Genomic DNA, 24608 nt, shown 5'->3' on the forward strand with positions numbered 1-24608 from the left:
CTGATTCTGTCGGTACTATAACGTCCACGGCCATCTAGATGCTCGTAGAAGGGACATGAAGCTTTTCAGGCAGCTTTTCAGTGACACCGATAGAGCTGGAAGGATTCTCCCTCTCTTGAAAAGCAGGAGAGCTCATCTGCAGCTCACTCTGCCGGCTCAAGTCAGCAGAACAAAGACCAATCAGAGCTTCATACTCTACCTCCATTTGTGCCAGGTCAGGCCCACAGCTGATCTCGCTGCACGCGATGCCCATCACAGCAGGCACGACAAGCTGGAACTGAAAAGAAACACACTTCTATTTTCTCTGTTCACACACCACGGTATGGAGAGACTTCTTCAGAACTACCCTCAGTTACCCACTGGCATAGGCAGGTGTTCTAGAAACAACCACTTTGTTCAGTCAATTCAAATGAGACAGCCTATTGCGCAGCAGTTTACCAAGTCGCTATCCCTCTGCTAGCAGATGGGGACTCCGGCACAAAGCAGCAGATGCGCTTGCTCAGAGCACTCCGACAGCGCAGTAGCAGGGCAGTGAGAGGAGTCACTGCTGGGGGTGGATCTGCTCCCCAGCGCCCGGCTCCCACCAGTTCACCTCCAGCGCCGGCCGCAGCCTTGCACATGGATTTCCTCTGCTTGCATCTCTGCTGTGCTCCCCACAGCTGTCATGCGCACACACAGCCGAAGCATGCATGCTCGTGGTCACGTTGTGCAGCCCTGCACAAACTGGGACTAGGACTCCTTGCCTAAGGGATTGGTTTCCTAAAGATTAGCCGGTCACAGCATCACAGACAGCATCCTTCTGAGGGCTGAGCTGGAGGGAAAGTGGAATAACTCTACACGTGACCGGTGTCCCGTCAAGGCTGGATGAGGCTGTGTTACTAAACACGGTGCGACGCGGGCTGCAAAACCACATGGGGGGGACAACGCGTGGCACGTACCTGGCAAGAGATCAGAACAAGGTAGACAAGTTCCTTGAAGCCGCAGCCGTTTCTTGTCACTTTGCTCTGTTCTTCCGCGAGCAAAAGCTGCATCAAAGGAGAAGGCAGAGGGCGGGGAGAGGAGAGAGAAAGAGCTGATCAGTGAGCTTGCACAATTTAACAAAGAAGACAAGGGAAAAGCCCTGAGACAAATGCCACCTCTATGCTTTGGAATGTAGCTACTGAGTGAAAATTATGTCTGATGGTCAAGAGTAAGCAGCATGACACTACCAGCTCCGCCAGCCAGTAGCTTTCAACACCTCACTGTCCACCTGTCTATCTCACACTGTCTCAGCTTACCTACAAGATGCTGCACAAGACGGTGTGAAAACGAAGGTACTCAGTCGATGCACAAGTGCAACAAGCTAGCTACTCAGTCAGAGCTCAAGCGCTCCAATGAAGGGACGCAGCAGGCACTGCTCCTCCCCTCATTCTAGCTGCTTATGACATCACTAAGGGCCACCAGGCTGCTCCACCATGACAGACAAGGTGGGGAAGCAAGACCACGTCACAAGACCAGAAGATTCCAACACTCCAACATTCTAGAATCAGAGGGCGGTTGGAATTCTACCTCAGCCAAATCCTGGAGAAGCTGGCACGGGGTCATCATGACCAAAGCGCAGGACCCGGCGCTTGCTCTTGTTGAGCCTCGTACAACCGGCCTCAGGCCATCCTTCTGCAGGGCCTTCCTACCCTCGGGCAGATGGACACTTCCTCCCAGCAGCATACCTTGCAGTGCAGGGCCTACATAAAATCCACACTAGAGTCCTTTGTTTCATTCAAGAGCACGTTACAGCACGTATCTATTTCACTGTAAGGAAATCAAGGAAGAGACGGGAGAAACACAGAACTGCTACGAGACTGCTATATACATTTCTTTCCCAAGTGGATTTTTGCCTTTTTGCTTCCAGGATGACCTCATTTTGTTCTCCCCTTCTTGTGGGGAAGCTGCCTCCAGTTCCTGAGGTTCAGGAGACAGCATGAAACACGACACTAAGACAAACGCTTGTCGTGGGTGAGCGGTGGCTGTGCTTTGCCAGGCATACGGCGGGGCAGTAAGTGCCACACGGCAGCCCCAAGCCAAGCCCTGCATTCAGTCACTGTGGCCACAGCTGGTGCATCGCTGCCAGAACGTATCCCAGGATACAGGTGGACGCAGGCACTCCTGCTCCTTCTGCAAAGCCATCCTCTGCAGAGCCCATTAGGTGCTGCTCAGTGCTATGCCAACCAGGCTCCCGTTTACTGCAGCCCTGGGATAAACACGCGTGTACTCTTCTGTGCAGCAGTGAGCTCCAGGGATGAAGCACAGAGGGTAAGCCAACAGAATCTACTGCTGACTCCATCAGCTCCTTCTTCTACCAACCATGGGCAAACACTGTGAGACAGAACATAAGGGGAAAAGCACTTCTGCTCACACGCCTGCAATGGAATTCAAAACAGCTATTGCAAGAAGAGCTCGTAGGGTAAACCTAGCCTCAGAGACACAAACACACCAGGTTCCAGGAAATAGCATGGCACATTGTTGATGAAACGCTGCTTCGTTGCTTGGAGAGCACGCAGCATGCCGCTTTGACAGGCACAGCAGTGCTGCGACGTCCAAGCTGGGCACCAAAACCTCCCCAGCATCCCTGGCCAACGCTGCCAGGGAAATGCAACACCTGCATCCCTATCTGGCTTACGGCACACACACTGGGGGGCTGCCTTAGTCTCAGGTGGGAGGGATTTTTCTTCAGAGTATCGGGTATGATGCTATGTTTGGGTTCTAGGAGAAAAATCACACTGATAACACCCTGATCTTTATAGTTTCTGACAAGCAAAGTTGCACAGAGCCAAGGCCATTCTCAGCAAAGCTCTCAACAAGGAGCTGGGAGGGAACCGAATTAAGACAGCTAACGTAAACTGGCCAAAGGGATATTCCATACTATATGCCATCAAGTGGAAGGAGTTTTGAAGGGGATGAGAGTACATCTCACTCTCTTTTATTGCTTGGCGGCTAACTGGACAGTGGTTGGCGGGTGGTGAGCCATTGCTTGTACATCACTTGCAATACATTCATATATATATTCAGAACTACTTTTATCTCAAAAACATGAGTTTTACTTCTCTTTTTCCACCCAACACTCTCCCCCATCCCACAGGGAACAGGGGAGTGGGCAAAGGACTGCGTGGTGCTGAGCCACCCACCGGCTTCAACCACAACAGGGCCGCGGGGCAATGGGAGCAAGCACAGAAATAAAACACAGAAACTCGCTGTTCCTTGGGCTCGTGGCTGCCACAAAGCTCGTGTTTTAGTGATGCAGAGTACTGTATCTCCAGCTATTGTGTGTGTCTTGTTAACCACAAGCTCAGCTATGAGCTGTCACCACAAGCAAAAGATAAACGTAAACAAAGGCTTATATCCACACGTACCAATCTGGGTGTGAGCAATAAAAGCCCATTGGGCCATGGACAAGGCAGGCAGCACATAGGCAGGAAACAGGAAGGAGTTGAACTCCAGCTCTCCTACACAAAAGAAAGGGAGAGCACCACGGGAGGAGTTACGACACAGCTTCAGAGCTTACAGAGCCCTGAGATTTCCAAAGAACGGTGCCAGGGTAACTCTCACCATTCCCATGCAGGGGTCTTCCCAGACACTTCAGCTGCTGACTTCCACTTCCTCTGTCATGTGTAGAAAGTCCAGGTGACAAATGCTCATTTCGTCTGGGTAACGCTTCCATGGTCATGACTGAAAAAAAAAAAAAAAAGCAGCATGCAACCCCATAAAATGTACCTTTCTGCTCTTTCTGTCAGCACGACATCTAAGATGAGCATTACACGTCCCTGCTACTGATTGAAAATTCATCCAAGTCTATGTTCCACACAGCTTCATCTCAGTGCCAAAAAGAAACACGTAAACAGATGTTCAGAGGATTCTTTGTGCAGATAAAAGTGCAGGGTGCATATATATTCTCTTCAGTAATAAATATTAGTTTAGAATCCAAAGGTAACTTTTCAAGAAGCAGTATGAAAGAAAGGTCAGTCAAAAGGAAATACGTGATTTTCATCTATTTTCATCTAAAAAATCCTTGCTAAACCTCTTCCCATCAAAAAGAAAGCATGCTGGGCATTCTTAGCAGCAGCTCAGAGGACATCTTGCACCACAAAATGCAGCACATGCTTTTTGCTCACAGGCCCCTCATGTCTCTAATTTGTGTCAGATTCACTCAAAATGACCACGTGGACCAGAACAGCCATTTGGTTCTGCTGAGGTAGGAACCCACTGCTGGGATGTCCCACAGTCCCGTTTCCCCGCTACTTCCAGCCCTGGGGGGAAAAGGAAGAGCAACTGACTTCACCTACCCAGACTTCTGCATGGTCTCACATCACACAGAGAAGCATGGTGGAGAGCTCTGGTGGCTGAAGAAATCAAGGTTGCCTCTAAGATCCTGCTTTAAATCCACATGACTTACTGCCCATAAGATGTGAAAGACAAGGTTAAGGTCCATCCAATCCCTGTGGATGTGGCTGCCTGCAAAGACAACAGTTGCCTGCTCTTCAGCAGGGTGATGCTCACCCAGCAAAGCACTCACCAGCACATGTCTTTCATAGAAACATAGAATTAGCAAGCTTGGAAAAGATCTCCAAGATCATCCGGTCCAACCATCCACCTTCCACCAACGTTTCCCACTAAGCCACGTCCCTCACGACAACATCTAATGTTTCTTGAACACCTGCAGGGATGGTAACTCTATCACCTGTCTGGGCAGCCCGTTCCAGCGTCTGACCACTCCTGTGGAGAAGTTTTTCTTAACATCCAACCTCAATCTCCCCTCATGCAACTTCAGGCCACTCCCTCCAGTCCTATTATCACTTACACAGGAGAGGAGGACAACACCCACCTCAACATAACCTCTCTTCAGCTAGTTGTAGAGAGTGAGGAGGTCTTCCCTGCGCCTCCTCTTCTCCAGACTAAATGATCCCAGTTCCCTCAGCCGCTCCCCATAAGACTTGTGCTCTAGATGCCCTGCAGCTTCACTGCTCTTCTCTGGACACATTTAAGGCTTTCACTGTCCTTCCTGTAGTGAGGCACCCAGAACTGAACAAAGTACTCAAGGTGAGGACTCACCAGTGCTGAGCACAGGAGGATGATCGCTTCCCTGCTCCTGCTGGCTCCAGTTCTTTGCATTGCACTTCCAATCTAAACCGTTCCTTCTGCGGTAGCGCTTGCATCCTCAGTTAGGGCTGGAGCTCAAGAGGTCAACACAACAGAAAGAACACAACGTGCAACTGGAAGACATGACTCAAAGCTCACAAGAGTCAACTCTCTGACCTTGGGCACAACTCACAAACCATGAGCCAGGCCTTGCCAACTTGGCAGATCTGAGCATGCCAGAGGGGATCAGATCACAAAGTGTCCATTTCAATTGCAGCTTCATGTAGGAAAGAAAACCAGCTAACAGGCGTGAATGAATTCACTCACAAGCTGCACAATGAGTCTGTTCTTCATTAAAAAAACCACATGGATTCCTAATCCAAAAAGAGAACGGCAAGAGTTAATACCGATGGAAGAGGTTCCTGGTCCGAAGCCTCATCCTCTTACCCAACTTTCCTTGCCTCGTACTCTTCCCCAACTCCTGGGCAATGCCCACAGGCTTAAATTCAGACCTCAAATTCATAGGACTACTGTATAATCAATGAAAATTATATAAAGGAATTTTATATAATCAAATGATATTAAGATGTTATAATAATGAAATCAGCAAGAGAGTTAGGCACAGCAAGACAAAGAGAATAAATAGGATGCTTACCCGTGTTGTGGGCTCGCTCAGGAAAGACCAGTGGAGTGGATCTTCCGAAGAGAGAGAGATCCTTCCCCACTGGTAGATTGTATTATATTGTATTATTTTGCATTCCGATATCATAGTTAGTAAAATAAGTTTACCTCCATAGATTGTTGCCGCTGTTTTTTTCCTTTTCCCCCTTCCTTCCCATTTTGTGGGGCCAGGCCGGGGGTGGGGAGGGCAGGGGCCTACTGCCCCCTGTCACGGGCATAAACTGATCTAGTTAATTCCATGACACTCATCAAACCAGATTGTCTCAGTCGAAGGATGGTATGCTATCGCTCTCCACTTGCTCGGGTTGCCCTTGCTGGACCCATCTGTATACCAGGCATCTTCAGGGATAGGATATTTCCTCTCCTGAACGAGACTCTTCTCTGGTGGAGCGACCAGTGTTTCTTTTGGTGCATCACAATGATAGGTCACTGGGCCTAGGATCTTCTGAAGCTCTTCTTTTAAGGGTGATGAAGACAGACTGCTCCTTTGGCTGAGGTAAGTGACCCATCATGCCACTGTTTGTGCTTGGGCCACCCCTGTCTTAGGAAGGTGGGTCAGATCTTTCACCCACCCCTGAATCTGCAGAGTGGTCTTCACTATAACTTCAGCCGTCTGGGTTATTGGCTCTACTGCCTGTAATGCTGAATAGGCAGCCAATAACTGTTTTTCAATCATATTATATCTTTCTTTTGCTCCATGCCAGACCTGAAACCAAAAACCAATGGGGGTCCGAACAGAACTCTGGCGTTGCCACAGGCCCCAACCAAAGCCATCTTGAGTAACGTGGACATCCAACTCAGCTGGGAGGGTAGGATCGAATATACCCAATGCCTGGGCTTGTTGTAAAATTAGGTCTCTCATCCCTGCTGAGAATTTGACCAGATCCGGGCCATCAAAGGTATCTTCATAAATCGCTTCCCTTACACCTAATTCACAGATGTAATTTTGAAGGTTTTCCATGGAGGACCACATCCCTGTATGCAAAGGAATATCAGATTTATTGGGCCATACCATACAGCAGGCCGCCATTAACCATTCTATTATAGAATGGTTTTCATCATTGTATTGATTACCTGCATATAATCTCTGTCTAAGAGCAGGATGGACGGTCATTGTGGCCAATTTGGCTATTTCCGGGCCATTCATCAGAACACTTTCTGCCCCAGAATCCCATAGTCCAAGCTGGCACACTTTCTCTAGCTTTCTGCTTGAAGCGTTGGACTAAGTCCATCAGTTCTGTTGCTGTGTACGGTCGGGCTGTTACATGCAAGTGGGTTTGAACAGGGGGCCACTGATCAGGCGGCACCCCCGCCGATCTGTCCTGTACCTTTTTTGTTTTTTGAGTTATAACAGGACGGACTTCTAGTGCATCCATCAAAATTGGAGATTCAAGATCAGATTTAGATTGTTTATTTTCCTGATCAACACAGTCCGTTGATTCAGGAGCCTGGTCATTGTTTATTGAAATATTACAGACTTGACCTATTGGAAGATGTAGAATTGGGTTTTTTCCTGTTAATATGCCAAGTTCCTGTTCTAACTTTTCAATATGATCTTTTAAAAGTTCATTTTCGTTCACTCAAGTATTATTCCTTATTTCAGCATTATTTAAAGCACTTAACAGTGGCCATGCCACTGTAGAAGCAGCTAATTGTCTTTCTCTTGTGACTAATGTATCATTGCCTAGTCCCTGAAAGTAATCTGCTAGGCGATATGGGGAAACATTTCCCACAACACGTAGAGGACCCCATTTTTCAATGATAGTTGACAATTCATAATAAGGGGATCCCGCAAATCCTGGCATCTGCCCTGGAATTATTTTATCTAGGGGGGTAGTGTTCTCCCCCTTGAACATTTACAGAAATTCCAAAGAAAGGACATAGTGTAAGTTTTAGTATATTCGGCTTGCCTGCCTGGCTCGCCAAGTGTATAATCAATGAAAATTATATAAAGGAATTTTATATAATCAAACAATATTAAGATGTTATAATAATGAAATAAGCAAGAGAGTTAGGCACACCAAGACAAAGAGAATACATAGGATGCTTACACATGTCGTGGGCTCGCTCAGGAAAGACCAGTGGAGAGAATCTTCCAAAGAAAGAGAGAGATCCTACCCACTGGTAGTCAGCTCTTAAATGGGTCTAGGAGAGGTGGAGCCATGCTCCACCCCTTCCTGCAGCACAGGTGAATTCCTTTCACAGGTGAATTCCTTTCACCTGTGCTCCCAGGGCTGACTCATTGCTCGCCTCAGGTGATAAATCAGAGGTTCAGGCCATGACTCAGCAGTTCCCATACAGACTCCTTTCACAGGACTCAGTCAAAGAGGATGTCACACTTGTTCCACACACTCAAACTGACTGAGCAGTGGTATCACAGTCACTTAAAACACACAGAAGCATCCAAACCCAAGCATGCACATTCCCTCTTGTGTTACTGGTGCCCACAGCTCACCTTCACACCTCTGGGGATTTCTGGCGTTTTACACTGATGCAGCCTCACTATAGCTCCATGGGTGTCACACAAGGCCTGCAGGACCTCTTTCTCCACAAACCCCATCTGCAGGCACTGGTTCATAAGGCTCACCACCCACGCTCCTGAGCAAAAGCAAGCACTAAGAATGAGAGCAAAGTGCACTGGATTTGACCTGGCCTGGTCCCCAAGCCTCAGTCCTGCCAGACATACCCCGGTGCGTAGACTCATCCCCAACATCTGACTGGACATTGTCATTCTGCAATCGCCCCATCCCAGCAGCAAGGGATCAAAGCATTGGGACAGCTGAAACAAAAATGTCATGAAAGTTTCCTATTAGCACTGATCAAGAACACGTCTACCCCTGAGCAACAGGATGGGAGACAAACAGCAGAAGACAACCAACCTGCAGAACCCGCTCCGTTGGGGTTGGTCCAGATGTTTGTATGCTCCCTTCCATGGCCCAGGCCAAGCTTGCTGAGCTGCTCCTCCTTTGTGCAGGGGGAGAGCGGCGCAGATGCTACGTGGTGGCTATGCACAGCATGCCTTTGACTTGATTCTCCTCTCTCCATCTTCCATTAGCAAGCAGCATTTCAAATCTCTCCTTGCAAAAAATCACCTAGGTAAAAAAGAACTGGCAATCTTGCTTTTAAAGTTTCCTTATTTATACAACTTGATGCTTTAAAGCACAAGCTCACCTAGCAATCACCTACCTTAGACAAGCCCAACCTGCAAGGAAAAGTTATTCTTCTGTGTCTGCAGACTTTGCACACATTTCCAGGTGCAGTAGTCAGCCCAGTTCTCAGCACAGCTTTACCAACCACAGAAACCCAGTTTACGCCCGCCGTGCTTTTCTCTCATCTGAAACGCTGCATTGCTGCAAGCAGCAATGAATAAAATCACAGAATCACAAAACTGGGGTTGCAAGGGAGCTCCAGAGATCACTGAGCCCAAGCGCCCTGCAAAACGGGCTCCCTAGAGTAGGCAGCACAGGAAGGGCGCCCAGGAGGGCCTGGAATATCTCCAGAGAAGGAGAATCCACAGCCTCCCTGGGCAGCCCGTTCCAGCGCTCCGTCATCCTCGCCGTGAAGAAGTTCCTTTGCATTTTGGTGCAGAACTTCCTGTGCTCCAGTTTATGGCCATTTCCCCTTCCTCTGTCACCACAGATCGCTGAAAAGATTGCAGCCGTGTCCTTTTGACTCCCACATCTAAGATATTTATAAGCGTTGTTGGAAATAGCCAAATAGTTTTCCAGGACGGTTCTCTGATCTTTGTATCTATCTTTATTCCCAATTGCAATGGCGGGCCTCCTGCAAGCAGGAGAGCGCAGAGAAAACAGTGTTACATCTTTTATCCCCTACTGCCCGACCCTTATCTCTTTCTCCCCGGCTCCTCACTGGCTGAGTACTGCAGGTTCACACTCTTTCGCAACGCTTCACTAATCGTACCAATACCAAGTAAACACAAATCCTTACCACCCAACCACAAATATCTTAATTGGTCGACTGCCTTCTAACAACTGCTTTCTTAACAAACATCTGGTCGTAACTTTTGGATGTCTGCTTTACAACATAGACATAACCTCTTAACTGCTTCATTACCCCCCAGCATTTGTGCCCTTTGCCCTGGGTCATTGTTCAGGTCATCCGTCTGTCCTTGCTTAGAGATAAGCTTGGAAGGAGGACAGAGGGCAGTATCTTGGAGCCTGCCTACGGCATCCTAACGTTCCCACAGAGTGGGACAGTTCTGCTTTGTGTAAAGGCCCCGACTCCTTGAGAGTTTGTTCAATGGACTTCACTTCTGCTGGCCTAATCAACAACCTTACAGTACGTTTCCCAGGTCAGAATACTATACCCACATTGTTTAGAACATTTAAAGTCTGTTGCAGCTTTGGGAGAAAGAATTGGTCACGTAATTCGGTAACTATGTCTCTAAAATATGTTACCTATATGCATATGGTAATCTTCCTGTCCACGTCAGCTATTTCTAAGGATATGTGACAGCTTCATTCTTTAGATCAATTGCCCTTTTTCAATGTTCAGTGCAGAAACAACACTTTCACTTTCCACAGTATACGGTATTCTTACTTTGCACATCAGCTATTTCTAAGGACGTGCTACAGCTCACTTCTTTAGATCAACTGCCCCTTTCAATATCCAATGCAGAAACACCACTTTCACTTTCCACAGCATTTACCAGAACCACAGAACGGCAGGGGGGCTGAAAAGGACCACAACGATCATCCAGCTCCCCAGAACCCCCACACCCCCTCGCAGCCGCCTACAGCCTCGGATCTCGCTAGATCCCCCCCCGTCGCCTCCCTGCAGCTTCCTGGAGCCCCGCACGGCCCCCCTCCCCGTCCCGGGACCGTTCTCGCGCACACCTCCGGCACAGCTGTCCTCAGCACTCGCTCCCGTCGCGCCGCGGCTTCCCTCTCGGTGCTGCCCGGACAGCTCCGCCTGCCGCCGCGCTGTCCTGCGGGGCGGCCCAGGCGGCAGGAGCGGCGCTCTGCGAGGAGAGCCGCGCCTCCGACAGCCGGCTCCCAACGCTCGCTCCCGCGCACGGCGGCTCGGCCAACGGCAGCCGGCGGAGCTACCGCGGACCAAGGAGACCCCGGGGGCGGGGCGGCGCCGCCGCTGCCCAATCAGAGGCAGGGGGCGGGGCAAGGGAGATGCTGCTCAAGGTGAGCTCCTCCTGCCGCAGCGTGATGACGACAGGTCTGCACGGCCAGCTCCTAGGTCGGGAGCCAGGAATGGGCACGGCAGGAGGAGAGAGGCGTTAGGGAGCAGCCGAGGCTTCGAAATGCATCAAAAAGCCCTGAGAAGCATCACAAAGCCACAGCCAGGAAGCTCGGGATTATCACGAGCAGCATCCAGGATGCTAAACATCATTTGCTACCATACCAGATGGTAGCTGAGCTCTCGCTGCAGACGTCCCAAAGCCAGACAGAACGGGAACAAACCCAGAGCTCTGCTGCGCGCACCCCACAGCCACCGCGTTGCAAGCTGGAGTGCCTTGCTCTTCGTTGCATTCGTCCCAGTCTCTGTGAATGAAGACTCGGAAGGCAGTCAAGGCGTTGATTGAGCACGAGCGTGCTTTTATTATTATGTAAAAGACAGGAGGGCGTGAGAGGTCCAGGGTAAAGATGGGACTCATCCTCTCTTGTCACGGAGAGAGTGGCTCAGAGCTCTCAGTGCTGCTGCCCGGTGCCTGGGGCTGGAGGCCTGATTCTAAGTCCCCCTCCAAGAGGCTCGGCTTCTCCTCAGCGACGCTGACCTGCTCCTGCGTGGAGGTGCTGCTGTCGGGGCACTCGGACTGTGCTTGGGCTGGGCTGCACTGCAAAGGCACTGGGTCACAGTCCAGGCTGGTGACTGTGGTGTCCAGCAGGCTCAGGTCAGCATCTTCAGCACAGCCGGGAGAAATGAGGGCGTGAACTTGGATGAGCTCCTTCTCTCCATCGCTGTTGTTATGTGGAAGGCTGTCATCTGAACCACAGTGACTCGTGCTTCCTAAGAGCCCTCCATCGATGGAAGCACACAGCGCACCATCGCTGCTTGCCCCGGCTCTTCTGGGTAGACAAGGGCTCGATTCACCTAGGAAGGATACACAGGGGTTAGTGTCAAACTTTCACAAGCTGAATTATGAAAGTGGCTCTTGATCAGGGGTGATCTGAAGATGCTAGGTATAGGTTGGAACGCTAGGAGGAGATACAAGTCCACTTGTATTGCATGAATTCTATGTCGCTGAAAAGCAAGGCTTTGAAAGCTGGATTCGCACCCTTACCTGCCAGCACCACGACTTCTGTCTCTGAGGGCTCCCTGGGACTGCGCTGCAGTCGGCGTTTGGCCACAGAGGATGGTTTCCGCAGGCTGAAGCAGGAACGCCAACTGCCAGCCGGTGATTCCTTCATCTTGCTGGGTGGACGTTGTCTGGAGAGAGAAAACAGTGACTGGTGTGAGTCGTGCGTGGTGCGGGGTGAGGGAAGAGCTGCACTGAGCTCTTGCCAACAGTTGCTTGTTCCTGGCACCGCCTGGTTTCTGCTGAAGCACAGCTTAGAAACTCGCTCTCTTTCAAGCAGTTGAGGATGGTTCCACTCCTATAGCTCAGCCCTGAAGTCTTGCTGGCTAAATTCCCCTAAACTGTGTCAAGCAAGATGCAGAGCACGTGAGCAAAGGCTCCGCGGCTGTACAGGACAGCATCTAAGGGATGGCTCTTCTGGAGCCAGCAGGCGTAACTGCTTTCTGAGGAACCGTGCAGCCATAAAGGAAATTCAAAAGCACCTCTGACTCTGACATCAACACCTCGTCGGCCCCATCTCACCGCCAAGTTTAGTTTCTAGTGCCAGCAGGTCTGACCAACAGCTCTGCTTAGAGGAGAACCGGAACTGGTTTCAGGCATGTGGCCCCGACAGCTGGAAAACCCCAACGTTTCAAGGTAGAGCCAGCTCAGGCCAGGGTAGACGTCAGCATGGCTTTATACATCTCGTGACTGCGTGCCCAGCAAGGAAGGAATGGCAGCCTCGTGTGGCTAAACCGAATATGTTAGTTGAATCTCAGAGTCCAAAGGGAGCAGAGATTCACTGCAACAATTCACTTCAGGCACCGTTACTTTAATTTAGCTTCCACATGTTTTGGCGCAAGAAATAATGGGGGAAAAAAAAAAAACAACAACACAACCCACCCAAACAATGATGACGGTTGCTGGAAAACAAAGTCCTCTTTACCTTTCAGATGGAAAGTTGACGATTGTGTGGAATTTCCCCTGTACAGCTGTGGGGCCTTCTTCCACTTCTATGTCCCTGCTGTGTGTCACAACGGAAGAGCTGCTGTGGCCTCGCCTCTGAGCCTGTGCCAGACCTTGCCAACTTGGCTGATCTGAGCATGCCAGAGGGGATCAGATCACAAAGTGTCCATTTCAATTGCAGCTTCATGTAGGAAAGAAAACCAGCTAAAAGGCGTGAATGAATTAATTCATAAGCTGCACAACGAGGCTATTCTTCATAAAAAGACCCACATGGATTCCTAATCCAAAAAGAGAACAACAAGAGTTAACACCGATGGAAGAGGTTCCTGGTCCGAAGCCTCATCCTCTTACCCAACTTTCCTTGCCTCGTACTCTTCCCCAACTCCTGGATGATGCCCACAGGCTTGAAGTCAGACCTCAAATTCATAGGACTCCTTTCACAGGACTCAGTCAAAGAGGATGTCACACTTGTTCCACACACTCAAACTGACTGAGCAGTGGTATCACAGTCACTTAAAACACACAGAAGCATCCAAACCCAAGCATGCACATTCCCTCTTGTGTTACTGGTGCCCACAGCTCACCTTCACACCTCTGGGGATTTCTGGCGTTTTACACTGATGCAGCCTCACTATAGCTCCATGGGTGTCACACAAGGCCTGCAGGACCTCTTTCTCCACAAACCCCATCTGCAGGCACTGGTTCATAAGGCTCACCACCCACGCTCCTGAGCAAAAGCAAGCACTAAGAATGAGAGCAAAGTGCACTGGATTTGACCTGGCCTGGTCCCCAAGCCTCAGTCCTGCCAGACATACCCCGGTGCGTAGACTCATCCCCAACATCTGACTGGACATTGTCATTCTGCAATCGCCCCATCCCAGCAGCAAGGGATCAAAGCATTGGGACAGCTGAAACAAAAATGTCATGAAAGTTTCCTATTAGCACTGATCAAGAACACGTCTACCCCTGAGCAACAGGATGGGAGACAAACAGCAGAAGACAACCAACCTGCAGAACCCGCTCCGTTGGGGTTGGTCCAGATGTTTGTATGCTCCCTTCCATGGCCCAGGCCAAGCTTGCTGAGCTGCTTCTCCTTTGTGCAGGGGGAGAGTGGCGCAGATGCTACGTGGTGGCTATGCACAGCATGCCTTTGACTTGATTCTCCTCTCTCCATCTTCCATTAGCAAGCAGCATTTCAAATCTCTCCTTGCAAAAAATCACCTAGGTAAAAAAGAACTGGCAATCTTGCTTTTAAAGTTTCCTTATTTATACAACTTGATGCTTTAAAGCACAAGCTCACCTAGCAATCACCTACCTTAGACAAGCCCAACCTGCAAGGAAAAGTTATTCTTCTGTGTCTGCAGACTTTGCACACATTTCCAGGTGCAGTAGTCAGCCCAGTTCTCAGCACAGCTTTACCAACCACAGAAACCCAGTTTACGCCCGCCGTGCTTTTCTCTCATCTGAAACGCTGCATTGCTGCAAGCAGCAATGAATAAAATCACAGAATCACAAAACTGGGGTTGCAAGGGAGCTCCAGAGATCACTGAGCCCAAGCCCCCTGCAAAACGGGCTCCCTAGAGTAGGCAGCACAGGAAGGGCGCCCAGGAGGGCCTGGAATATCTCCAGAGAAGGAGAATCCACAGCCTCCCTGGGCAGCCCGTTCCAGCGCTCCGTCATCCTCGCCGTGAAGAAGTTCCTTTGCATTTTGGTGCAGAACTTCCTGTGCTCCAGTTTATGGCCATTTCCCCTTCCTCTGTCACCACAGATCGCTGAAAAGATTGCAGCCGTGTCCTTTTGACTCCCACATCTAAGATATTTATAAGCGTTGTTGGAAATAGCCAAATAGTTTTCCAGGACGGTTCTCTGATCTTTGTATCTATCTTTATTCCCAATTGCAATGGCGGGCCTCCTGCAAGCAGGAGAGCGCAGAGAAAACAGTGTTACATCTTTTATCCCCTACTGCCCGACCCTTATCTCTTTCTCCCCGGCTCCTCACTGGCTGAGTACTGCAGGTTCACACTCTTTCGCAACGCTTCACTAATCGTACCAATACCAAGTAAACACAAATCCTTACCACCCAACCACAAATATCTTAATTGGTCGACTGCCTTCTAACAACTGCTTTCTTAACAAACATCTGGTCGTAACTTTTGGATGTCTGCTTTACAACATAGACATAACCTCTTAACTGCTTCATTACCCCCCAGCATTTGTGCCCTTTGCCCTGGGTCATTGTTCAGGTCATCCGTCTGTCCTTGCTTAGAGATAAGCTTGGAAGGAGGACAGAGGGCAGTATCTTGGAGCCTGCCTACGGCATCCTAACGTTCCCACAGAGTGGGACAGTTCTGCTTTGTGTAAAGGCCCCGACTCCTTGAGAGTTTGTTCAATGGACTTCACTTCTGCTGGCCTAATCAACAACCTTACAGTACGTTTCCCAGGTCAGAATACTATACCCACATTGTTTAGAACATTTAAAGTCTGTTGCAGCTTTGGGAGAAAGAATTGGTCACGTAATTCGGTAACTATGTCTCTAAAATATGTTACCTATATGCATATGGTAATCTTCCTGTCCACGTCAGCTATTTCTAAGGATATGTGACAGCTTCATTCTTTAGATCAATTGCCCTTTTTCAATGTTCAGTGCAGAAACAACACTTTCACTTTCCACAGTATACGGTATTCTTACTTTGCACATCAGCTATTTCTAAGGACGTGCTACAGCTCACTTCTTTAGATCAACTGCCCCTTTCAATATCCAATGCAGAAACACCACTTTCACTTTCCACAGCATTTACCAGAACCACAGAACGGCAGGGGGGCTGAAAAGGACCACAACGATCATCCAGCTCCCCAGAACCCCCACACCCCCTCGCAGCCGCCTACAGCCTCGGATCTCGCTAGATCCCCCCCCGTCGCCTCCCTGCAGCTTCCTGGAGCCCCGCACGGCCCCCCTCCCCGTCCCGGGACCGTTCTCGCGCACACCTCCGGCACAGCTGTCCTCAGCACTCGCTCCCGTCGCGCCGCGGCTTCCCTCTCGGTGCTGCCCGGACAGCTCCGCCTGCCGCCGCGCTGTCCTGCGGGGCGGCCCAGGCGGCAGGAGCGGCGCTCTGCGAGGAGAGCCGCGCCTCCGACAGCCGGCTCCCAACGCTCGCTCCCGCGCACGGCGGCTCGGCCAACGGCAGCCGGCGGAGCTACCGCGGACCAAGGAGACCCCGGGGGCGGGGCGGCGCCGCCGCTGCCCAATCAGAGGCAGGGGGCGGGGCAAGGGAGATGCTGCTCAAGGTGAGCTCCTCCTGCCGCAGCGTGATGACGACAGGTCTGCACGGCCAGCTCCTAGGTCGGGAGCCAGGAATGGGCACGGCAGGAGGAGAGAGGCGTTAGGGAGCAGCCGAGGCTTCGAAATGCATCAAAAAGCCCTGAGAAGCATCACAAAGCCACAGCCAGGAAGCTCGGGATTATCACGAGCAGCATCCAGGATGCTAAACATCATTTGCTACCATACCAGATGGTAGCTGAGCTCTCGCTGCAGACGTCCCAAAGCCAGACAGAACGGGAACAAACCCAGAGCTCTGCTGCGCGCACCCCACAGCCACCGCGTTGCAAGCTGGAGTGCCTTGCTCTTCGTTGCATTCGTCCCAGTCTCTGTGAATGAAGACTCGGAAGGCAGTCAAGGCGTTGATTGAGCACGAGCGTGCTTTTATTATTATGTAAAAGACAGGAGGGCGTGAGAGGTCCAGGGTAAAGATGGGACTCATCCTCTCTTGTCACGGAGAGAGTGGCTCAGAGCTCTCAGTGCTGCTGCCCGGTGCCTGGGGCTGGAGGCCTGATTCTAAGTCCCCCTCCAAGAGGCTCGGCTTCTCCTCAGCGACGCTGACCTGCTCCTGCGTGGAGGTGCTGCTGTCGGGGCACTCGGACTGTGCTTGGGCTGGGCTGCACTGCAAAGGCACTGGGTCACAGTCCAGGCTGGTGACTGTGGTGTCCAGCAGGCTCAGGTCAGCATCTTCAGCACAGCCGGGAGAAATGAGGGCGTGAACTTGGATGAGCTCCTTCTCTCCATCGCTGTTGTTATGTGGAAGGCTGTCATCTGAACCACAGTGACTCGTGCTTCCTAAGAGCCCTCCATCGATGGAAGCACACAGCGCACCATCGCTGCTTGCCCCGGCTCTTCTGGGTAGACAAGGGCTCGATTCACCTAGGAAGGATACACAGGGGTTAGTGTCAAACTTTCACAAGCTGAATTATGAAAGTGGCTCTTGATCAGGGGTGATCTGAAGATGCTAGGTATAGGTTGGAACGCTAGGAGGAGATACAAGTCCACTTGTATTGCATGAATTCTATGTCGCTGAAAAGCAAGGCTTTGAAAGCTGGATTCGCACCCTTACCTGCCAGCACCACGACTTCTGTCTCTGAGGGCTCCCTGGGACTGCGCTGCAGTCGGCGTTTGGCCACAGAGGATGGTTTCCGCAGGCTGAAGCAGGAACGCCAACTGCCAGCCGGTGATTCCTTCATCTTGCTGGGTGGACGTTGTCTGGAGAGAGAAAACAGTGACTGGTGTGAGTCGTGCGTGGTGCGGGGTGAGGGAAGAGCTGCACTGAGCTCTTGCCAACAGTTGCTTGTTCCTGGCACCGCCTGGTTTCTGCTGAAGCACAGCTTAGAAACTCGCTCTCTTTCAAGCAGTTGAGGATGGTTCCACTCCTATAGCTCAGCCCTGAAGTCTTGCTGGCTAAATTCCCCTAAACTGTGTCAAGCAAGATGCAGAGCACGTGAGCAAAGGCTCCGCGGCTGTACAGGACAGCATCTAAGGGATGGCTCTTCTGGAGCCAGCAGGCGTAACTGCTTTCTGAGGAACCGTGCAGCCATAAAGGAAATTCAAAAGCACCTCTGACTCTGACATCAACACCTCGTCGGCCCCATCTCACCGCCAAGTTTAGTTTCTAGTGCCAGCAGGTCTGACCAACAGCTCTGCTTAGAGGAGAACCGGAACTGGTTTCAGGCATGTGGCCCCGACAGCTGGAAAACCCCAACGTTTCAAGGTAGAGCCAGCTCAGGCCAGGGTAGACGTCAGCATGGCTTTATACATCTCGTGACTGCGTGCCCAGCAAGGAAGGAATGGCAGCCTCGTGTGGCTAAACCGAATATGTTAGTTGAATCTCAGAGTCCAAAGGGAGCAGAGATTCACTGCAACAATTCACTTCAGGCACCGTTACTTTAATTTAGCTTCCACATGTTTTGGCGCAAGAAATAATGGGGGAAAAAAAAAAAACAACAACACAACCCACCCAAACAATGATGACGGTTGCTGGAAAACAAAGTCCTCTTTACCTTTCAGATGGAAAGTTGACGATTGTGTGGAATTTCCCCTGTACAGCTGTGGGGCCTTCTTCCACTTCTATGTCCCTGCTGTGTGTCACAACGGAAGAGCTGCTGTGGCCTCGCCTCTGAGCCTGTGCCAGACCTTGCCAACTTGGCTGATCTGAGCATGCCAGAGGGGATCAGATCACAAAGTGTCCATTTCAATTGCAGCTTCATGTAGGAAAGAAAACCAGCTAAAAGGCGTGAATGAATTAATTCATAAGCTGCACAACGAGGCTATTCTTCATAAAAAGACCCACATGGATTCCTAATCCAAAAAGAGAACAACAAGAGTTAACACCGATGGAAGAGGTTCCTGGTCCGAAGCCTCATCCTCTTACCCAACTTTCCTTGCCTCGTACTCTTCCCCAACTCCTGGATGATGCCCACAGGCTTGAAGTCAGACCTCAAATTCATAGGACTCCTTTCACAGGACTCAGTCAAAGAGGATGTCACACTTGTTCCACACACTCAAACTGACTGAGCAGTGGTATCACAGTCACTTAAAACACACAGAAGCATCCAAACCCAAGCATGCACATTCCCTCTTGTGTTACTGGTGCCCACAGCTCACCTTCACACCTCTGGGGATTTCTGGCGTTTTACACTGATGCAGCCTCACTATAGCTCCATGGGTGTCACACAAGGCCTGCAGGACCTCTTTCTCCACAAACCCCATCTGCAGGCACTGGTTCATAAGGCTCACCACCCACGCTCCTGAGCAAAAGCAAGCACTAAGAATGAGAGCAAAGTGCACTGGATTTGACCTGGCCTGGTCCCCAAGCCTCAGTCCTGCCAGACATACCCCGGTGCGTAGACTCATCCCCAACATCTGACTGGACATTGTCATTCTGCAATCGCCCCATCCCAGCAGCAAGGGATCAAAGCATTGGGACAGCTGAAACAAAAATGTCATGAAAGTTTCCTATTAGCACTGATCAAGAACACGTCTACCCCTGAGCAACAGGATGGGAGACAAACAGCAGAAGACAACCAACCTGCAGAACCCGCTCCGTTGGGGTTGGTCCAGATGTTTGTATGCTCCCTTCCATGGCCCAGGCCAAGCTTGCTGAGCTGCTTCTCCTTTGTGCAGGGGGAGAGTGGCGCAGATGCTACGTGGTGGCTATGCACAGCATGCCTTTGACTTGATTCTCCTCTCTCCATCTTCCATTAGCAAGCAGCATTTCAAATCTCTCCTTGCAAAAAATCACCTAGGTAAAAAAGAACTGGCAATCTTGCTTTTAAAGTTTCCTTATTTATACAACTTGATGCTTTAAAGCACAAGCTCACCTAGCAATCACCTACCTTAGACAAGCCCAACCTGCAAGGAAAAGTTATTCTTCTGTGTCTGCAGACTTTGCACACATTTCCAGGTGCAGTAGTCAGCCCAGTTCTCAGCACAGCTTTACCAACCACAGAAACCCAGTTTACGCCCGCCGTGCTTTTCTCTCATCTGAAACGCTGCATTGCTGCAAGCAGCAATGAATAAAATCACAGAATCACAAAACTGGGGTTGCAAGGGAGCTCCAGAGATCACTGAGCCCAAGCCCCCTGCAAAACGGGCTCCCTAGAGTAGGCAGCACAGGAAGGGCGCCCAGGAGGGCCTGGAATATCTCCAGAGAAGGAGAATCCACAGCCTCCCTGGGCAGCCCGTTCCAGCGCTCCGTCATCCTCGCCGTGAAGAAGTTCCTTTGCATTTTGGTGCAGAACTTCCTGTGCTCCAGTTTATGGCCATTTCCCCTTCCTCTGTCACCACAGATCGCTGAAAAGATTGCAGCCGTGTCCTTTTGACTCCCACATCTAAGATATTTATAAGCGTTGTTGGAAATAGCCAAATAGTTTTCCAGGACGGTTCTCTGATCTTTGTATCTATCTTTATTCCCAATTGCAATGGCGGGCCTCCTGCAAGCAGGAGAGCGCAGAGAAAACAGTGTTACATCTTTTATCCCCTACTGCCCGACCCTTATCTCTTTCTCCCCGGCTCCTCACTGGCTGAGTACTGCAGGTTCACACTCTTTCGCAACGCTTCACTAATCGTACCAATACCAAGTAAACACAAATCCTTACCACCCAACCACAAATATCTTAATTGGTCGACTGCCTTCTAACAACTGCTTTCTTAACAAACATCTGGTCGTAACTTTTGGATGTCTGCTTTACAACATAGACATAACCTCTTAACTGCTTCATTACCCCCCAGCATTTGTGCCCTTTGCCCTGGGTCATTGTTCAGGTCATCCGTCTGTCCTTGCTTAGAGATAAGCTTGGAAGGAGGACAGAGGGCAGTATCTTGGAGCCTGCCTACGGCATCCTAACGTTCCCACAGAGTGGGACAGTTCTGCTTTGTGTAAAGGCCCCGACTCCTTGAGAGTTTGTTCAATGGACTTCACTTCTGCTGGCCTAATCAACAACCTTACAGTACGTTTCCCAGGTCAGAATACTATACCCACATTGTTTAGAACATTTAAAGTCTGTTGCAGCTTTGGGAGAAAGAATTGGTCACGTAATTCGGTAACTATGTCTCTAAAATATGTTACCTATATGCATATGGTAATCTTCCTGTCCACGTCAGCTATTTCTAAGGATATGTGACAGCTTCATTCTTTAGATCAATTGCCCTTTTTCAATGTTCAGTGCAGAAACAACACTTTCACTTTCCACAGTATACGGTATTCTTACTTTGCACATCAGCTATTTCTAAGGACGTGCTACAGCTCACTTCTTTAGATCAACTGCCCCTTTCAATATCCAATGCAGAAACACCACTTTCACTTTCCACAGCATTTACCAGAACCACAGAACGGCAGGGGGGCTGAAAAGGACCACAACGATCATCCAGCTCCCCAGAACCCCCACACCCCCTCGCAGCCGCCTACAGCCTCGGATCTCGCTAGATCCCCCCCCGTCGCCTCCCTGCAGCTTCCTGGAGCCCCGCACGGCCCCCCTCCCCGTCCCGGGACCGTTCTCGCGCACACCTCCGGCACAGCTGTCCTCAGCACTCGCTCCCGTCGCGCCGCGGCTTCCCTCTCGGTGCTGCCCGGACAGCTCCGCCTGCCGCCGCGCTGTCCTGCGGGGCGGCCCAGGCGGCAGGAGCGGCGCTCTGCGAGGAGAGCCGCGCCTCCGACAGCCGGCTCCCAACGCTCGCTCCCGCGCACGGCGGCTCGGCCAACGGCAGCCGGCGGAGCTACCGCGGACCAAGGAGACCCCGGGGGCGGGGCGGCGCCGCCGCTGCCCAATCAGAGGCAGGGGGCGGGGCAAGGGAGATGCTGCTCAAGGTGAGCTCCTCCTGCCGCAGCGTGATGACGACAGGTCTGCACGGCCAGCTCCTAGGTCGGGAGCCAGGAATGGGCACGGCAGGAGGAGAGAGGCGTTAGGGAGCAGCCGAGGCTTCGAAATGCATCAAAAAGCCCTGAGAAGCATCACAAAGCCACAGCCAGGAAGCTCGGGATTATCACGAGCAGCATCCAGGATGCTAAACATCATTTGCTACCATACCAGATGGTAGCTGAGCTCTCGCTGCAGACGTCCCAAAGCCAGACAGAACGGGAACAAACCCAGAGCTCTGCTGCGCGCACCCCACAGCCACCGCGTTGCAAGCTGGAGTGCCTTGCTCTTCGTTGCATTCGTCCCAGTCTCTGTGAATGAAGACTCGGAAGGCAGTCAAGGCGTTGATTGAGCACGAGCGTGCTTTTATTATTATGTAAAAGACAGGAGGGCGTGAGAGGTCCAGGGTAAAGATGGGACTCATCCTCTCTTGTCACGGAGAGAGTGGCTCAGAGCTCTCAGTGCTGCTGCCCGGTGCCTGGGGCTGGAGGCCTGATTCTAAGTCCCCCTCCAAGAGGCTCGGCTTCTCCTCAGCGACGCTGACCTGCTCCTGCGTGGAGGTGCTGCTGTCGGGGCACTCGGACTGTGCTTGGGCTGGGCTGCACTGCAAAGGCACTGGGTCACAGTCCAGGCTGGTGACTGTGGTGTCCAGCAGGCTCAGGTCAGCATCTTCAGCACAGCCGGGAGAAATGAGGGCGTGAACTTGGATGAGCTCCTTCTCTCCATCGCTGTTGTTATGTGGAAGGCTGTCATCTGAACCACAGTGACTCGTGCTTCCTAAGAGCCCTCCATCGATGGAAGCACACAGCGCACCATCGCTGCTTGCCCCGGCTCTTCTGGGTAGACAAGGGCTCGATTCACCTAGGAAGGATACACAGGGGTTAGTGTCAAACTTTCACAAGCTGAATTATGAAAGTGGCTCTTGATCAGGGGTGATCTGAAGATGCTAGGTATAGGTTGGAACGCTAGGAGGAGATACAAGTCCACTTGTATTGCATGAATTCTATGTCGCTGAAAAGCAAGGCTTTGAAAGCTGGATTCGCACCCTTACCTGCCAGCACCACGACTTCTGTCTCTGAGGGCTCCCTGGGACTGCGCTGCAGTCGGCGTTTGGCCACAGAGGATGGTTTCCGCAGGCTGAAGCAGGAACGCCAACTGCCAGCCGGTGATTCCTTCATCTTGCTGGGTGGACGTTGTCTGGAGAGAGAAAACAGTGACTGGTGTGAGTCGTGCGTGGTGCGGGGTGAGGGAAGAGCTGCACTGAGCTCTTGCCAACAGTTGCTTGTTCCTGGCACCGCCTGGTTTCTGCTGAAGCACAGCTTAGAAACTCGCTCTCTTTCAAGCAGTTGAGGATGGTTCCACTCCTATAGCTCAGCCCTGAAGTCTTGCTGGCTAAATTCCCCTAAACTGTGTCAAGCAAGATGCAGAGCACGTGAGCAAAGGCTCCGCGGCTGTACAGGACAGCATCTAAGGGATGGCTCTTCTGGAGCCAGCAGGCGTAACTGCTTTCTGAGGAACCGTGCAGCCATAAAGGAAATTCAAAAGCACCTCTGACTCTGACATCAACACCTCGTCGGCCCCATCTCACCGCCAAGTTTAGTTTCTAGTGCCAGCAGGTCTGACCAACAGCTCTGCTTAGAGGAGAACCGGAACTGGTTTCAGGCATGTGGCCCCGACAGCTGGAAAACCCCAACGTTTCAAGGTAGAGCCAGCTCAGGCCAGGGTAGACGTCAGCATGGCTTTATACATCTCGTGACTGCGTGCCCAGCAAGGAAGGAATGGCAGCCTCGTGTGGCTAAACCGAATATGTTAGTTGAATCTCAGAGTCCAAAGGGAGCAGAGATTCACTGCAACAATTCACTTCAGGCACCGTTACTTTAATTTAGCTTCCACATGTTTTGGCGCAAGAAATAATGGGGGAAAAAAAAAAAACAACAACACAACCCACCCAAACAATGATGACGGTTGCTGGAAAACAAAGTCCTCTTTACCTTTCAGATGGAAAGTTGACGATTGTGTGGAATTTCCCCTGTACAGCTGTGGGGCCTTCTTCCACTTCTATGTCCCTGCTGTGTGTCACAACGGAAGAGCTGCTGTGGCCTCGCCTCTGAGCCTGTGCCAGACCTTGCCAACTTGGCTGATCTGAGCATGCCAGAGGGGATCAGATCACAAAGTGTCCATTTCAATTGCAGCTTCATGTAGGAAAGAAAACCAGCTAAAAGGCGTGAATGAATTAATTCATAAGCTGCACAACGAGGCTATTCTTCATAAAAAGACCCACATGGATTCCTAATCCAAAAAGAGAACAACAAGAGTTAACACCGATGGAAGAGGTTCCTGGTCCGAAGCCTCATCCTCTTACCCAACTTTCCTTGCCTCGTACTCTTCCCCAACTCCTGGATGATGCCCACAGGCTTGAAGTCAGACCTCAAATTCATAGGACTCCTTTCACAGGACTCAGTCAAAGAGGATGTCACACTTGTTCCACACACTCAAACTGACTGAGCAGTGGTATCACAGTCACTTAAAACACACAGAAGCATCCAAACCCAAGCATGCACATTCCCTCTTGTGTTACTGGTGCCCACAGCTCACCTTCACACCTCTGGGGATTTCTGGCGTTTTACACTGATGCAGCCTCACTATAGCTCCATGGGTGTCACACAAGGCCTGCAGGACCTCTTTCTCCACAAACCCCATCTGCAGGCACTGGTTCATAAGGCTCACCACCCACGCTCCTGAGCAAAAGCAAGCACTAAGAATGAGAGCAAAGTGCACTGGATTTGACCTGGCCTGGTCCCCAAGCCTCAGTCCTGCCAGACATACCCCGGTGCGTAGACTCATCCCCAACATCTGACTGGACATTGTCATTCTGCAATCGCCCCATCCCAGCAGCAAGGGATCAAAGCATTGGGACAGCTGA

General features: G+C 50.9%; 2 protein-coding genes across 29 annotated transcripts in view; both read right to left on the reverse strand.

The window, feature by feature from the left end:
• Positions 1-6986, reverse strand: part of LOC149917153 (rho GTPase-activating protein 32-like) — a 36179-nt gene extending 29193 nt beyond the window's left edge. For 25 of the 28 annotated variants that reach the window (XM_090143383.1, XM_090143386.1, XM_090143390.1 and 22 more), the window contains exons 1-8: positions 6865-6986; positions 5083-6765; positions 4317-4485; positions 3583-3702; positions 3387-3479; positions 1549-1721; positions 939-1025; positions 200-277 (exon numbers count right to left, since the gene is read on the reverse strand). In XM_090143383.1, coding sequence (XP_089999509.1) covers positions 200-277; positions 939-1025; positions 1549-1721; positions 3387-3479; positions 3583-3700 — 549 coding nt within the window. In that variant the 5' untranslated portion in view covers positions 3701-3702; positions 4317-4485; positions 5083-6765; positions 6865-6986. Of the gene's footprint in view, positions 1-199; positions 278-938; positions 1026-1277; positions 1722-3386; positions 3480-3582; positions 3703-4316; positions 4486-5082; positions 6766-6864 lie in introns of those variants that run through there. The other 3 variants (XM_090143401.1, XM_090143402.1, XM_090143403.1) reach the window with 3 other exon arrangements.
• A 956-nt stretch (positions 6987-7942) lies between these two features.
• The window catches only part of LOC149917154 (rho GTPase-activating protein 32-like), a 41335-nt gene continuing 24669 nt past the window's right edge, over positions 7943-24608 (reverse strand). The window contains exons 26-41 of the mRNA XM_090143375.1: positions 24281-24604; positions 23677-23974; positions 22737-22882; positions 21337-22546; positions 19360-20263; positions 18936-19259; positions 18332-18629; positions 17392-17537; positions 15992-17201; positions 14015-14918; positions 13591-13914; positions 12987-13284; positions 12047-12192; positions 10647-11856; positions 8670-9573; positions 7943-8569 (exon numbers count right to left, since the gene is read on the reverse strand). The gene's annotated coding sequence lies outside the window, so the exon portion shown is untranslated. The remainder of the gene's footprint in view (positions 8570-8669; positions 9574-10646; positions 11857-12046; positions 12193-12986; positions 13285-13590; positions 13915-14014; positions 14919-15991; positions 17202-17391; positions 17538-18331; positions 18630-18935; positions 19260-19359; positions 20264-21336; positions 22547-22736; positions 22883-23676; positions 23975-24280; positions 24605-24608) is intronic.

The sequence above is a fragment of the Phasianus colchicus genome, chromosome 7, assembly GCF_987193195.1.
Source record: "Phasianus colchicus chromosome 7, bPhaCol1.hap1.1, whole genome shotgun sequence".
Taxonomy (NCBI): Eukaryota; Metazoa; Chordata; class Aves; order Galliformes; family Phasianidae; genus Phasianus; species Phasianus colchicus.